We start from the raw sequence: 16306 nt of genomic DNA, 5'->3' as shown, positions 1-16306 counted from the left end.
ATCAAACCCAACAATGGGATTAAATAAAGGATGATTTTAATCTGGCTGCAGCCACAAATTCATGCAGTGATAACAGGATCCGGGAGCAGAGCCTTGACCTCCACATTAGCCTGCAAAAACCTGCCAGAGAGAAGTACAAGTGGGTGGATGCTGGAGTCTGGCAAATTGATGGAGGTGTGAACTGGTTCTGGCTGGGCTGGAGCTCCTTTTCTTTGCAGCAGCCTGTAGGGTGCTGTGTTCTGGATCTGTGACTCTGTTGAGAACACTCCAGTGTTCTGGCTATTGCCGAGTGCTTGCACCCCATCCTTGTCCCACTCTGCCCCACCTCCAGAAGGCTGGGGGTGTGCAAGAAGCTGGGAGGGAACACAGCCAGGGCAGTTGATGTGAACTCATCAAGAGGGTACCCCATACCATATGGCATCATGCTCAGCAGTAAAAGCTGAAAGGAGGAGGAAGGGGGACATTCGTGGTTATGACATTTGTCTTCCCAAGTAACCCGTACAAGCGATGAAGCCCTGCTTTCGTGGAAGTGACTCAGCACCTGCATGCTGATGGGAAGTACTGAGTTATTTCCTTGTTTTGCTTTGCTTGCACACCCAGCTTTGCTTTACCTATTAAACTGTCTTATACTGACCCACGAGGTTTCTTACTTTTGTCCTTCTGGTTCTTTCCCCATCCCACTGTGGGGATGAAGCAGCTGGGGAGGTACCGACCTGCTGGTCGGGATCAACCCCCATAAGCTGTCATGCAGAGAAGCTCTCTGGGGCAAGGCCCAGTCAGTGCTTACATTTATTGCAACTCATCCGGGCCCTTGCAATCTGGATGGCAATGTTGCAGCCAGAGTGAGAACCATGGTGGTGGTCACTTCCAAGAGTGGCTCCAGACCATCTCTTCTTTCTCCTAGACTGGAACACCATAACCCTGGAGGGGCCACTCTGCCTTCCTTTTGGGACCATCTTACCAACCTGCTCTTAAATCCCAAATTATGGGCTGTCTGCAAAAGCAGAGACCAGGACAGAGATGCTCTGCTTCCCATCTGCTTCACCAGGAAGTATTTCCTGCTCCTATGGATAGCTATGATATCCATATCGTATCTACACATACCCCACGGATAGATGTGGGCTCTATTACTGCCCTAAAACACTTGAGTTTCCCACTTAACTTGTTACTGTCTCTCAGTCATGGCTCTATTAGCTAGCACCATTAACCTCCCTCTTTGAGCTGAATCTTACTGTGGATTACTAGAGCCAGCAAGCTCTATAAATGATGTTTCCATCCACAAAGAGCCCTGACCTGTGGGACAGGGTCAGTGTTCTGTATCTCTTCGGAGGTAACACAAACGGTCCCTGGAGGAGGCACTGTGTTGGGTGAGAGGAAAGGATCAACTATTGGGATCGCAGGGCATTGCTGCCCGGAGTCCCTCTTGTAATGAGGAAGGAGCAAAACCCAACAGCTGTTGACACTGTCAGATGGAGAACAGCATTTTTACTGAAATTGGGAATTGCTGGTGGTTTTCAGCCGTTTTTGGCTGAAAATTATCTGTGTTCAGACAAAGACTTCCTGAAATGAAACATTATGGCTGAAAGCTTCTGAAAATGCCATTCTGGCCTTGTTGTGCGGGACTTTTGAAGCTAACAGCCATCAAATCTCAGCCAGCAGAAACGGAGGATCCAACCCAAGGGATCCATCTTGGTCATGGGGACACACACATGGCAGCCAGGATCCTGTTGGCCTTTCCTTCTACTGACACAGCCCATGTGGGCAGACTTCCGTTGTGGTACCATCACTGCAGTGAGTGATACAATCCATGCATTTCTGAACCCTTTCCCCTGGATCCTGCCAGCATCCTCCCTACCATAAACCAGAAAAGCCTGGGTCTCTGTGGCTAGTAGGCATCCAAGCCCTGCCTTCCAAGGCAGCGTGATTTATAGACAAAGAGACTCCAAGCATTTACAACAGCAGAGATGGAGAGGTTCTGCATGCAGCTCGGAGCAGCTTGGCTTCTTGGCTGAAACTCCCAGCCCAAGGTAAGATGAATACCAGCTGCATTCCTCACCATGCTCGCTGCCTTCTAAGGGCAACAGGGATGCCTGCAGGGATTTTGGCTGAGGTGCTCTCCAGCCAAGCCCAGCAATAGCCCGGGAGGGGTTTGGGAGGTCCTCTGGTGGGACAGGCTGCGTTTCAGAGATGCCAAGAGTTGGCTCATCTCAGAGTGAGCTCTGCTACCCTGAGTGACAAGCGGGTTTCCATTAACTGCAGCAGACTCTATGGTGTCACTAAGGAGCCACAAGACATTAGACCATGATGGCTCTTGCCTTGTCTCATTCTCCGGTGGGTGGTCCCAAGAAAAGCCTTTCTTTTGGTGTCAAGTGGGTAACGAGAGTCTTCCTGTCTCCAGCATTGCTGCTGGAGGCCTGGTGTGGCCTCACACTGTGAGTGAGACTCAGGCGCTTCTGAGTGCTGGGGGAAAAGCTCCACTTCCCAATGCAACTGGGAAAGAGCGAGGCAGGGCTGGGGAGCTGAACCCTCCTGCTGAGGAGCCAGACCTGGCTTGTGGGAGTTCAGCAGTGGACAAACCTCTGTGGATGGACCTGATGCACCATCCCCGATGTGAGGCAGCCTCTGCTCTGTGGCCCTTGTGCTTCAGGTAGATGCCCTGCTCCTGCACACCTGATTTCACAAGGCACATGGAGTTACAAGTCAGGGGCAATACTGGACCAGGAGAATACAAGAATTCCCAGGAAGCCGGCACGTCTTGGTCAGAAAGCTTTGCACACGGAGCAAACTGACAGGATGGGTGGATGAAGAAGGAGCACAACAGCCTAGGACATGGGGAGACCTGAGTCCCAGCGCCTGGCACCCACAGAGCCGAGTGGAAACGTGCCCAAGGATGCATGGAGTGATCCTCAGGGCTCCTCCAGTTTGCCTGGCTGGGGCACAGCAAGGGGCTCGGGCTGCTCACAGACACACATCTGCGGTTTACAGCCCTCCAGAGACTATTGGCAAACATCTTATCAGGAGAGATGTTTTTATGTCTGGATATTCAGATGCTTGGGATGATCCATTGCTCCAGGGACAGCAGCTCCAGGGACACCTTTGCTAGTTCAGGGCTGTCAAATATGTTCCTGTCTTTACTTAGTGGTGAGTTTTGCTTGGCACTGCTCAGTTGCACAGCTGTGCCCAAGTGCTGGTACCAAGGCTGGCTCTTCAAGCAGCATCTGCTCTGCAGGCAAGGTTTGGTTTGATGTGAATGTCACATCAGGCTTAAGCTGCTGGATGTCTCCTGAGAAAGCTGGTTTTTCTAAGGCTCTTGAGCTGATTCTGGAGTCAAAAAAGGCTCTGGCTGGCACTCCAGATCCTCCTCTGTTTCTTCCAAGACCACCAGGAATAGTTATAACTATTACAACTATTATAACTTCCCCTTCCTTATAATTATTGTAACTGTAATAACTTCCCCTTCCTTGCAGATGTTTTGAATTCCCCTTTCTTGTACCTGCCAGAAACAGCATCAGGTGAGAAGGAGGTTCCTTTGCAAAAGTGTAGCTGGTGGTACCCCAAAGGACTACCAGGATGCAGCTATTTCCTGCACATTTATCTCTGGCAGTTGCTCCACACTCTTATGGGAAGAGTCTGTTTGGGAGAAGCTGCTCTGCTGCATGTATTCCTGGGCACTGAAGTGCTGCGCAGAAAGAGCAAGATAGAGGCTTAAGGAGACTGTGAAAGAGCCTCTATGTACATGAGCCTTGTAGACAGTTATTCACCATCCCATCTCATATCCACTCCTGAAACGAAAGCTCTTCCAGGCTAAACTGGTTCACACAACACTGGAGAAGAATGGAAGCCTGGATGCTTGAAAAATCTCCAGGTGCATTGGTGCAATCAATTCAATCCACTCCCTGGTTTGCCTCATGGACCAGGTCCTACAGGGTAGGCTTGGATCCGGCTGGAGCTCATCAGCTGCATCCCAGAGGTGCCACATCAGAGCTAGCCTGTACCAGCCACAGCCAGCATTGCTACCCAAGAAAGGAGAAAGCCTCCTTCAAAGAGGGGTCCAGTTCTAGCAGAACAGCCCTTCCCACTGCCGCCTGCCTCCCGTGCCCCTGGCTCAGCTCTTAGCAAGAGCAGCGCCCTGCAGACCTGTCTCTGCACTCTCATACACGATAGCCCCCGAAGCAGCAGAGCCAAGGCCTTTTCCCAGATGTTTGAAGTCAGTGGGAAAACTCCAGCTGATTTTGCTCGGGCTTTCAAAGCTGATGGAAATCAGAGCAGATTAAATCCTGCCCCCACCTTCCCCAGGAGAGGCAGTTGGAGCTGCTCACTGGGGTGAAGCCTTATGCTTTGCAGAGCCAGCGACACAGGAGAAAATCACTGAGGGTGCTGTCACGGGGAGCGCCTGGCTTCACCCCCATGTGAATGAGATGTGAGCGCAGAGCAAGACAGAAGAAACAGCTTGAGGCCGATGGCAAAGGCTGTGCAAAGCCACAGCCTCTATGAAGGATCAAAGCTGGTCCCTGTCTTCCTTCATGCTCTGCTCCCAGGCTGCTCAGGGAAAGGTGATTTATGGCTGGAAAGAGGATGGTGAGCTCAGGATGCTGGATCTGGCCCCATCTCTGCTGGCATGCAGGAGGATCAATGGGCACATGAGCTCTCTCTCAGCTCAGTGACACTGGGAGCTCACTCCAGTTTCCACTCCAGCCCCTAAATCCTGCTAAGAGTCACCCGTTCCTGCACTTCTCATACCAGGCAGGTCAAGCACCAGGGACTTACCCTATGACAGCTCCAGTGTGCCTGGCAGCAACTGGAATGTCTCACAAAGAGTGGTGAAAATGTCTGATGGAATTTTTCCTGCAAAAACTGCTCTGGAACAACTCCTCCTGGAGACACCCTTCTGAGAGAGCAGCTTGGGTTTGGGAATCGTGCCTGCATGCAGCACTTCTTCCATAAAAGCCCCTGAGCAGCCAGAGCCAGCTCTGCTGCCCCCATGTAGACAAAACCTAATTCCAAGGTGAGATTTCCTTAAGACGTATCTTGTATTTCAGGATCTTGTGGTGTTACTTTCATCTCCAATCCACATATTGCAGCCCTATAATAATAATAATAGTAATAATAATAGTAATAATAATAGTAATAATAATAGCAATAAGGATAATACCTTTTGTATGTACATAGCACCTTTCATCCGAGGATCTAAGTCACAATTACAGCCCCACACATTCCTGTATATTACAGCCCTATAATTCTAAGACTGCTCAAGTATCCAGACTTCAAAGGCAATGTGGATTTCCCCTGCAGCCCAGTCACGGTGCCCAACATGCTGGAGACGTTTCAAAGGTGTTTCGAAGGTGCCTTGGCAGTAGCCAGAGATTGCCAGAAGAGCCAGAGGAGCTCTCTGAAACCAAAAGGAGCCTTCGTGGATTCTTTCCTCCTTTCTCCCAGCCACTCTTTATTCTCCCTGGGAAGTCAGCACCGCCCCGGGAAGAGGGTGATGCTCTCACAAGACCTGTGTGTCTGTAAAGTGGGAGGTGAAGAGATGGAAATGGTGTGGAAAGGAAAAACAAGTGATGGCACAAGCTCAGCCAGAACCACAGTGTTTCAGTAAAAGGTAAATTCACAGAAAAATGATGCTCCACTGAAAATGAGAGGGAGGAGGAGGGGAGGGATAGGGAAACATTCCATATTCTTTTTGGAGTCAAACAAAACCTTTCAGGGATACCCACAGCAAACATGGTTTGGTTTGGTTTTAATTGCATGGGAAACCTGAAAAAGAAATCTATTTGTTTAAGCCAAGCCAATCTTTCCCCTCCTTTTTCTTCAGTCACAGCTGAACGAGCTGTTATTTACCCCCATACATTCAGGGAGAAATATGCTAAAAGCTTCCTATAGACAACAGGTCAGATGAAAGAGCTGGGGTCTGCAGAAGCTCTGGCCAAGCAGTTGGGTTCAGTTCTTCCACCAAGTACACCAGTGCTGCCCACGACCTCCAGCCAGCTCTGCTGCGGCTCCAGAGTGGCACTGCAGTAGCTGCACTGGTTGCGGCTGCATCCCTAAGCAAGGAGTGATGAGGTCAGTGCACGTGAAAGGCAGGATACAAATCCCAGAGCTCAGGTTTGCTTTTCCTCGTGTTGTGGTGGAACAAATGGAAAGCTCAAGAATGGTTTAATAAAGTCTGAAAAGGTGTTTTAGCTCGAGAGGTCCAGACATGTGGCTGGAAAGGGCTGAGAGCCTCCAACTCTTCTATAGCACTGTTGGAACCAGTTGCATCTCAAGGCACATTAGAGGAGGGTTTATTAGGACTGCTTTAAAGATAGGGAGACTGAGGCACAGGAAAAGGAGAGAACTTGTTTGGGGTGAGCCATAAGGTTGGGACAGAGCTAGAAAACAGCTCAAGCTTCTTGTGCTGCACTCCAGCCCTCTGTATCTGCCACCTCCACTGTAACAGGCAGCCAAAGCTCACGGAGCACCTGCCTGTTCCCGGGTGTCTTCGTGCCCCTCCATGCGGGAGAATTCCTTTCCTCGAAGAATCTGCCAGATGGCCAGCGGGAGGCTGATCCCTGGAAACGGACGGGGTCTGCCTCATGGCATCGCCAAACGAGCCAGAGCACCTCATGGAGGAACAGGGCAGTTTTCACAGCTCACCTCAGACCCGCCACGCTAACCAGCATGGGCTGCAACACGTTTCCTCTCCCCCCTCGTCAATAAATCAAGGCTTCCAGCGTTCATGCTTCTGTCACCAATAAATCTTGTGCTGCCTTACACCACATGAAAGCACAACAATACCTTAACCAACAGGCACTTCCTTGCGCAGGACTGCAGCTGCAAGCACAACCTGCAGCACCAGGACCTGCGGGTTTGAAGAGAAGTTAGAGGTGACACGGGTACAGCGAGGCTGCTTCCGTGCTCAGTCAGGCCCCACATGCTGCTGCCAGAGCACATGGAAAACCACGCTGCGGCACAGGCACCTCGACCATGTGTGGAAATCACTGACACAGGAAACTGGTGTGACCGTTACCTGCAGCTATCGTCAGGGTGCTGTCCTGGTTGTGATACCTCTGGAACTTTGTGTGCAGTTCTGGTGTCCTCAACGTAAAAAGGACACGGAGCTGCTGGAACAAGGCCAGAGGAGGCCACGAGGATGCTCAGGGGCTGCAGCACCTCCTGTATGAAGATAGGCTGAGGAAGTTGGGGCTGTTCAGCCTGGAGAAGAGAAGCTGCGTGGAGACCTCAGAGCAGCTTCCAGTGTCTGAAGGGGGCCACAAGGATGCTGGAGAGGGACTCTTCATCAGGGACTGCAGTGACAGGACAAGGGGTGATGGGTTCAGACTGAAACAGGGGCAGTTTAGATTGGATATAAGGAAGAAGTTCTTTACTGTGAGGGTGGTGAGGCACTGGGATGGGTTGCCCAGGGAGGTTGTGAGTGCTCCATCCCTGGCAGTGTTCAAGGCCAGGTTGGACAGAGCCTTGGGTGGGATGGTTTAGTGTGAGGTGTCCCTGCCCATGGCAGGGGGCTTGGAACTGGATGATCTTGAGGTCCTTTCAACCCTAACTATTCTATGGTTCTGCAAATCAACATGCCTGACCCAAAGGTCCTTTCTTAGCTGGGTTACTGCTCAGGCAGGAGATGTCCCAGTCTTGGGACATAGCTTCGGGACAATACCTGGGACAACAGCTTGGGACAGTATCTGACAACTCCCATGCCTTTATGTGCATGGAGAAGAAAGCCTTATAGTGCAGCTTTGTGACTCTGCACCTCACTCTTCACTTGAGAGAGCAGCAGCAGGAGCACTGTTTTCATGCCCATAGTAAAACGGACGATGAGGGCTCAGTGTCACCGCACAGAACCTCTCAGCACATGTGTGGGCATCCTCCCAGCAGCCCTCTCTGCCCCCATGAGCGCACCCCCTGCTCCCCCAGCAAGAGGACACCACATTTCCGCTCCTCTTCCACCCCTGTGGTTCCCACCTCTGCATGCAGAGCCCTGAGAGATGACACACGTGGTGCTTGGGCTTCACCTTCCCTTTGAAGGAAGAGGAATGTTATTAATTGGTGCCCCACGGGGATGTTCAGCGCTGAAAACTACCCTGTCTCCCCTGGGTCTCTTTGTAGTGGGACCTGTGGCTGCTCACATGAAGAGAGAGCAGGTCCCTTGAGCAGGTCCTACCCTTACAGGTGTGTCTGCCTCACTCCACTCCCATGGGGGCTGCTTTTCATTTCCAAATCCTTCAAAGAGGTTTAAAGAGCTACAGGAAGGGCTGCAAACAAGGCAGATGGAGATGGAGAAGTGCTGATACCTCGGGAGACTCCTCTGCCAGCCCATGGAGGGGAGGAGACTGCAGAGCTTCCCTCCTTCATCACTGTCAGCAAAGCCTGTGCTGTGGATCTGGGAGAGGTTTTGCGTTACCCCTTCCTGGATCCCTGATGCATCCCTGCTGTGGGCACCAGCTGAGCTTCACTGTGTCCTGCCCTTGCTCCCCACCACTTGGGCTGGAGCCTGGCTCTCCTTTGGCTTGGCTGAAACACTGGATGCTTGTGCTTGGTCCTGCTCTTCATGGAGGCTGTTTCTGATCTCTCCTCAGCTCCTACCCGAGTCCTTCTCAGTGACCTCCTCCCAGCCCTGACAGTCCTCCCCTACCCCTTCCTACTGCTTTTCAGGGCACTGCTGTGGTGATCCCTGCCTTGGCCCTGGCTCTCTGGCACCCAGGAAGCACCCTGGGGATGCCTGCAGGGATCTCAGCATTCAGCTGCTCTCGGTGCTCCTTTCCCCACCCAGAGCTTCCTCCTTGTGATGCACAAAGGGGGCTCATGTTCCTGTTCCAGGGTTCCAAGGAGCTGCCCTCCAAGGAAAGATGGGGGGGGGGGGGCGCATTTTGTCCCACAGCAATGAAGGCATTTTGACACCCCGGTCTGGGCTCGAAGGCAGCAGCACCCTGTGCCCGGCTGTTGGCACTGAGGAGGTGATGGGGGTCCCTCACCCCCGTGCAGTGAGTTGGGAAGCGCCGCTCTTCCCTTTCCCTCCTCCACCCTCCTGCTGCTCCCTGACCCAGGCAGGTGCAGAGGAGGAAAGGCATTTGCAGCCCCATTGCTGCCTTTTGGCACCAGAGCCTCTGCCAGAATCAAAGCGTTTTTCAAAGAAAACCCTAAACTCCTTTAATCGCCAGCGAGAGCTCCTCCCGCACAGATCTAAGGGCCGTGAGCTCAGTGTTTTCATTGCCCCAGGCAGATTTATGAGCTTATTCTTCAAGGAAGGGAGGGAGAGAGGGGAGGCTGTGGCACATTGCTTAGCCTGGGGGGCGGGCAGGGAGGAGAGGGGGAGGATGGAGGAGGGCGTTTGCAGTGGAAGTGCGCGACGCTGCAGAAAGCCAGGCTCTGCTGCGGCCGCTGCTCTCGGGCATGGCGAGGCCAAGTGGGATCGGATGTAAGCGAGGATGAGCCCGCTGCTGCTGCTGCCCAGAGCGGAGGAGCAGCAGCTCCCTCCCACCCTGCTCCCCGAGCGGAGGTGCCGGATTGAAGGGAGCGCTCGGACACGGCGCGGCTGCTGCTTCCCAGCATCGCTCACCCAGGCGCATAGAACCGGGACTGGGGCATCCCTCAAAGCATCAGTCGGAGGGACCGATCTCTCGTCCGCTCCCAGCCAAGCTGCCCTGGTTGCAGTTTGCAGAGCGAAGGAGGAGGGAGGAGGTTTGCTGTCTGCCCACCCCGGAGCACAGCCCCATCCGTGCACGTTTGCTCTGCTCCACTGTGCTGCCTTCCCCATCGCACTCCTTATCCATACACCTGCTCCCTCTTTGCCAGGGAATGCTGCGCTCACTGCCAGCTTTGAAGCAAGTGCAGTAAAGGTCTGGCTGCTCCTTCTCCCTCTCCCTCATCACCCGCAGCACTGCCTGTTGTAGCTGGAAGCATTTCGGGACTGCAGCCCAAGTTTGTGGAGCAGCTGCTGTCCAGAGAGCACAGCATCCCTTGAATCCCAACAGTACCCGCCCTGGGATGGCAGCAGCCAAGCAAAGCAAAACACTGCTGGACCCAAAGTGTTTCTCGTTCATCGTATCAAGAGATAAAAGGGAGCAGAGGTTATGGTGGCTCTGCCACCATAGAGAAGAAGGTGGCTGGAAGAAGATGAAGCAGGAGGAGATAGGAAGAGCTGTCGTAAACCTGAAAGTTCACCTCACTGGAAATTCAGAGTCGTCAACATTTCCTTTCTCTTGAACCCAGAACAAAGAGCCAGCAAGTAAACAGTACAGAACAAAAGAAATCAGTAGTGTGTTTTAGAACCATTAGGGTGCTTTGGTAGTATTGGAGTCCTGCAGGGTGAACATTAAACTGCCTCAGGTAACCCGAACACCAACAGGTGAAAAGACAGAAACAGAAACTTTCCTTTAAAAAGCCACCACGAAGTGAAAACACTGAAATCAACTCTCTTGATTCAATGTGTCACCACATCTCCCCTATTCACAGTCCCGTGAGCACTGCTCCCTTTGCATTAGGGTTTTCCTTTTCAAAGAGATGAGGTATTGCTTAGAAAACCATCCCACCACATGGAGCTCGAGCACTGACCTCCCTGTTCATGGTCCTGCAGCCCTGGCTTGGCTCTGAGCACCACCGATCCCCCCAGGACACTGCTTCCCTCACCACTCCTTTGCTCTCTGTTGGGTTCAGTGTGTCCCCACTGCTCTGCCCCGGGCCTTGGGCCCTGGGACACCGCCATGCAGCATCTGTGGCACCAGGCTCATGACAGCCATACAGGGATGAAGGTCCTCTGCTCTTCGACTGCTAAACCAGCAGTGCTCTGAGCACTGCCATGGGCCAAGGGATTGGGATATTCCAGCTGTTGGCTGGGGTGAGAGCTCCACGATGCCTAGGGCATACAAAAGGCCATTTGGAAGCACATGCTCAGTGGCTGTGGCTTTTCCATGTTGCTTTCCAGTTTCTCTCACAATCTACTCTCAAGCTGTCCTCATTCCAAAGCTGTTCAGGTTGGTTTCCTCCTCTTTACAAACTGGGGAGCACAGGGGTGGGAATTACATTGCTTCCGATTAGTTTTCATCTGCCTTCCCCATAAGGGAAACAGCAGCTGGAGTCAGTGTTGGACTCATGACCAGCAGATCTCCCTGGCACCTGGGCCTTGGACAGGTCTTGGTTTGGCACACTTGGGTACCCCAAAGTGCAAGGCTTCATTAGTGCTTGGAGATGCTTCCGCATGGGATCTTCAGCTCAGAGCAGAGCATGGATGACGTGGGGCCCCCAGACTCCCAGTGGGATGCTAAATTCCAAGCAATGGCTCAAAATGTCTCTGCAAAGCGAGAACAGCCCTGAAGGTTCCTGATCCCATTCACTTCAATGGAAACAGTGTGGGAATGAGAAGCATTTTGTCTGGGCAGCCTCCTGAGATGCCTGGCACTATCCGGGAGCAGCCAGGCTCTGGATGCTCTTTCTCTGCTGCTCTTTCTTCTTTCTCCCAATCCTGCTGTGACAGCAACAGCTCAACAACCTCAACACCCGCCTTGTGCCCCAGGTCTTTGCTGACTTTCCAGGACAGAGCAACACCATCACTCACAGTGAGCTGTGCAGTGGCTGCCTGGCTTCACTGCAAGGTGTGCATGGGGCCTGGGACAAACACATGCAGTCATCGATGCTTCTGGGGATGGGGCACACAGCAGAGGGAGAGCCTGACCCTCCGTGGTGCTGTAGGGACCTGGGACCCTGGGAAAGGGGGGAATGGCTCCCTCAGCTGAGCCTTGAGTCATGGTGATACTGATGTCTTGTATTCTACAGGTTTGTGTTCTCCATCTTTATCATTTCCACTGCAGTATCCCCACGGTCCTGCATGCTCCCATCTCCCATACTGCCATATTCCCTGCTCCATCTGCGTCCCAAGCATTGCTCCTATGAGTAAGTTTGATCAGTCTTCACAAGAGAAGGAGAAATGGAGGAATGTTATTGCCACCTCTAACTACTGACTGGGACAGTGTAGAGAAGACGGAGTGGATGTGCTGACTGTGTCCTGTCATGTGTAAGGCCAGGCTAAGACACAGTTCGTACCCTCAACCCCTCCAATACATCATGCTCTAAAGCTCTTTGCCAGTCCCCGTGTGATGAACCAGACAGGTTGGCCTGTGCTGCTCCAGAGAAATGGGCTCTTGGAGCCAGCAAGAGCCCTGATTGAGCTCAAGGATGCTGGCAGGAGCAATGCAGCCAGCAGGGACCTGTCACCTAACACGGACAATCCCAGCCGAGCTGCCTGCTTGGGCTGTCTCCAGGGCTGCCAAGGGACAGCAGTGTGTCTAAGTGCCCCCCGCAGAGATGCCCCTAAGGAGAGGTCGCTGTTTCTCTCACATCCCCCTGGCCACAGCTGCAGACTCACCAGGGATGCCTCCATTGATAAAGCTTGGATTTGGATGGTGGGGTAAGGTTCGAGTCCAGGGAGGTGCAAGAGTGAGCAAGAACAGGGTTCTTGGAGAGAGACAGGCACAGGGGAGGCACAGCATTGTCAGGATGGGGCATGAATGTGAGCTCATTAGTGGGTGAGGCAGTGTCTAATAAGAGGTTATTACTAGGATCCTTTATTTTGCACCTGAGGGAGTCCTGCTCCTTACAGAAAGGAGGACCAATGATTTCCCTAGAAGACAGGTTATGGAGCAAAGAAGATGGAAAATTTTGGGAGCAGCTTCCTTCAGCTCCGTGCTCCCCGTTGCCATCACACAGCTGCTTTTCAGCACTTGCAGATCTCCCCATAATCCTCTGCATTTCTTTACATATCTGAAGGTGATTTCCAAGCCTGAATTCACCTGCAGAACGCAGATCCCTCTGCAGTATCCATCCTTTCTGCAGCATTTACGCTGATCGGCTTTGAAAAAAACAGCCCTGACTGCACACCTTATAACTGAGAAACTAACCTTGCTGAAGGCCGGCCAAGAAGGTGGTGACAGAAGCAGGGAGGAAACCCTCTGACAACTCCCTGCTCATCCTGCCTTCCCACCTCTGCTCAGCCTCAGCCATTAACCCACCGGCAGCAAACGCGCCGGTTTTCCCCCCAGCAGGTCCAGCCCCAGTGGGAGGAGGGAAGCTCCGGACCCTCCGCCACGTCCCTGGCTCTCCCCGAGGCGCTCGCACCGGGGGGTCCCTGCAGCCCCGCTCTTCCCGCACGGGGATGGGCGGCGCAGCGGGCGCAGCTCCCGCAAATCGCTGTCGTTGGCGCCACCGTGTGAGCGGAGCGGCCGCCCCGAGGGACGGGGCTCGCTCCCGGGGCTCGCTCCCGGGGCTCGCCCCGAGCGCCAGCTCGCAGCCACATCCGGACCTCAGCCAGCGGCAGCCGCAGTCACCGGCAGCACCAGGCCAGGAGCATCTTTAAGCACCCACCCGCTGGGGTCCGCGCACGGGAGAGCCGCTGCCCAGGGCTCAGTGTCTGTGCTCCGACCACCACGGTCAGTGGGAGCCCTTTAACATCAAGCTGCCCCTTGTTTCATGCAGTGGAGCCGGCTGCAGCTCCCAGCCCAAGGCACAGCTCTGATGTGCTGCAGAGCCGCAGGTGCCTGGTCTTGTGATGACCACAAGGATGGGCTGCGTGCTGAGCAGGGCTGCAAAGCTCTGCAGCCCCCCTGTTTACAGCCCACATGGTTTTAACCCCCTGCGCCAGGGCATGTCCAAGAGCCACAGTGACTGCAGTCTTAGGCAGCTGGCTCCAAACTTAGTCCCAGGATGCGTGCAGAGGGGACAGCTTTATACACGACACATCTCGTGTGACAAGTGCTCTGTGGTTCCTTGTCCCAGGGAAACATAGCTTGTATTACACTTCTCAATCATCTTTCATGCTTTCCAGTGAAAATCATCCTTTCCTGTCATATTTCTTTCTCACCTGACCTAACACAGCTCTGGCTAACGAATGGTTGGCATGAGACAAATCAATGCGATCCTCTGGCAAGCAGGTTGATTGGAGAAGCTGTTATCCGTCTGTAGCAGCTTCAACCTGAAGCTGCTAAGCCCTTTCTGAGTTAGGGTGCTCAGCTTTAACAGCTGAGTAACTGCACATCAGGAAAAGCCAGCAACACCAGAAAGCCAGCAGCATGGTTTGTGCCACGTTGGGACACCAGCTCCCTCACCGCACGACTGAACACAAACCGAACATCCCCAGCACTGCCTGGGGACCACCAGTTGTCCTCAATGGCGGTGGTGCACGCAGCTTCCCTTGGCAGCACCTCAGCTGCATCCCTAGCTGGGACAGCCAAGGTCCTCACCAGCCCATCTGCACAGATGAGGTTGCTGGCTACAGCACCTCTGTGAATACAGATGAGCGTCTTCCCTAGTGCATGCCAGGTCCAGCTTGTCTCCCTGAGAGAGGTGTTTCCTCTCCTGGTCAAACCCTGAGGTACTTCCATGGAGTCCCCTGCTCACCCTGGGGACATCCTCAGTCATCTCTAGTCAGATGGCATCATCGAGACCATCTCCGGGGCTAGAAACAAGCACACCAGAGCCCTGCAGCAGTGTAACCCATTGGGGTATTAATACCAGAAATGATGGGAGATATTCAGATCATTAAGAACGTAAAAGTAAATAAATAGCCAAAAATAACCCACCAAAAGCACCACACCTCTTTCAAGACTTTACTATTCGTTTTAAAGAGGCACCTTGGACACTGCTGGTGGCCAGCTCAACCCAAACCCCATGACTTATCACAGCTATTGAAATGTTTGACAGAAGGACCCCAGAGCAGTTTGCACTAATTGCTCAGTATAAATACTCCATTATGTTCCCAGACAATCAGAATCTACCCAGCAAATCAGCTCCTCTGATCCACTGTAATCAAGAAGCAAAGCATGCATAACATTGCAATATAAACAGCATTTGCAGAGGGCTGCAGGGAGGAGGGGGAGCTGGCTTAGCTTGGCAGGTCCTGGAGCCATAGCTGCTTTTTCTTTTTCTTTTTTTTTTTTTTTTTTTTTTGCTGTTGTTTTGTTTTGCTTCTAATTTCCAGAGGAAATTCAATTTCAGGAAAATGTGGCAGAAGCTTCCGAGCTGCAGGAACGCCACAGCTGAGCGAGGGATCCGGAGCAAGCATTGCAAACCAACCCCGAACCCGGCAAGGGCTGTACTTACAGGTAAGCTGTTAGAGGGCTCAGGTTGGCAGGGACCTCCGAAAGCCCCAGCTCGGAGCAGTCCACCGAGAGCACGATGCCATCCTCTTCGCAGTGGCACTGGGGTGGGCACGAGGGTGCAGCACCTTGCTCTGCAGGCACTGCCTGGACGCTGGTGGAAGAGGCCAGGAGAATGCCCCAGAAGAAGAGCGTGTCCATCCTCGCCTGCGCCGGTGCCGCCGGCTCGCTCCGGTGCTGCGGCTCGGCTGGATGGAGGGCAGCGATCCTGCCGCCTCGAGTGCAGCGGGCAGGGTACCGCCGGCAGGTCGGAGGGAGGTAAGGATGCAGCCAGGGAAGGGGAGGCATTGTTGAATGATCTTGGTTATTGGGTTTCAAGGGCTGGGCAGGGGCGTGAGATGCTCCAATGGGAGGAGTTAAACTTTCTACTCTTTTCCCCTCTCTCTCTCCCTCTCGGAGCTGGCAGGAATTTCATTCAAAGGGAAGAAAGGGGGAAAGAGAGAAAGAGAAACCTCAACAAACACAGTTCTTCAGAGCTCTGGGACCTGCGCTTGTTTGGGTCCAATGCTGCTGTGAGATAGGGCAGGGGAAGGCAAAGCTGGCTCTGACAGGGCAGAGGATTTTAACTACAGAGGCAGGAGTACCCAACCAGCACTTCAAGGGCTCCAGACTTCGGGACGCTGAAATTCAACCCCAAATAAAGGACTCTGTGTGTCTGTGCTGGCTGCTAACCCCAGCTGCAGCTGAAAGTCAGGGAGTGAGGAGCTTGCAATGAGCTGTTTGCTAAAGAGACCGTGCCCAGGGCTGTGGGGTTGTCCTGGACTTGGACCCTCACCCATGAGCAGCCTCCTTGCTGTCCCCATGAGGGGCAGGGGCTGGGTGGGAGATGCTGGGGGACGGAGCAGCAGTGGCATGGGGGGAACTTGGTGGGATCTCTCCAGGGCACTGGGATGTGGTCCTCTTGCAACCATGCTGCTTGCTATGGTTTTGCCTAGGTCATGATCGAGTGTGTGTGTGAGCTGTGTTTGCAGGAGCTGCATAGCACCAATGCCACAAGCAGGCAGCTGGTTTGCCCCTAGGCTGGAGGTCAAAGTAGAGGAATAATCCACTGAATGGGGGTTTTAAGACAGGAGCAGGCCTGTGCCAGTGCAGTTCAGAGCCTTTGGGGTGTCCCGAAACATGGGGGATGTACATTAGAACACGATTTCTTCCTGCTTGGGTGTCAA

The 16306-nt window shown here is 53.3% G+C and overlaps 1 protein-coding gene across 1 annotated transcript in view; it reads right to left on the bottom strand.

Moving 5' to 3' along the window:
* Positions 1-15428, bottom strand: part of LGR6 (leucine rich repeat containing G protein-coupled receptor 6) — a 107318-nt gene extending 91890 nt beyond the window's left edge. The window contains exon 1 of the mRNA XM_065698227.1: positions 15085-15428. Coding sequence (XP_065554299.1) covers positions 15085-15428 — 344 coding nt within the window. The remainder of the gene's footprint in view (positions 1-15084) is intronic.
* Between the last annotated feature and the right edge of the window lie 878 nt (positions 15429-16306).

This window comes from Lathamus discolor, chromosome 19 (assembly GCF_037157495.1).
Source record: "Lathamus discolor isolate bLatDis1 chromosome 19, bLatDis1.hap1, whole genome shotgun sequence".
NCBI classification, from domain to species: domain Eukaryota; kingdom Metazoa; phylum Chordata; class Aves; order Psittaciformes; family Psittacidae; genus Lathamus; species Lathamus discolor.
Note: the sequence above shows the minus strand (reverse complement) of the source record. Positions and strands in the feature narration are given on the sequence as shown.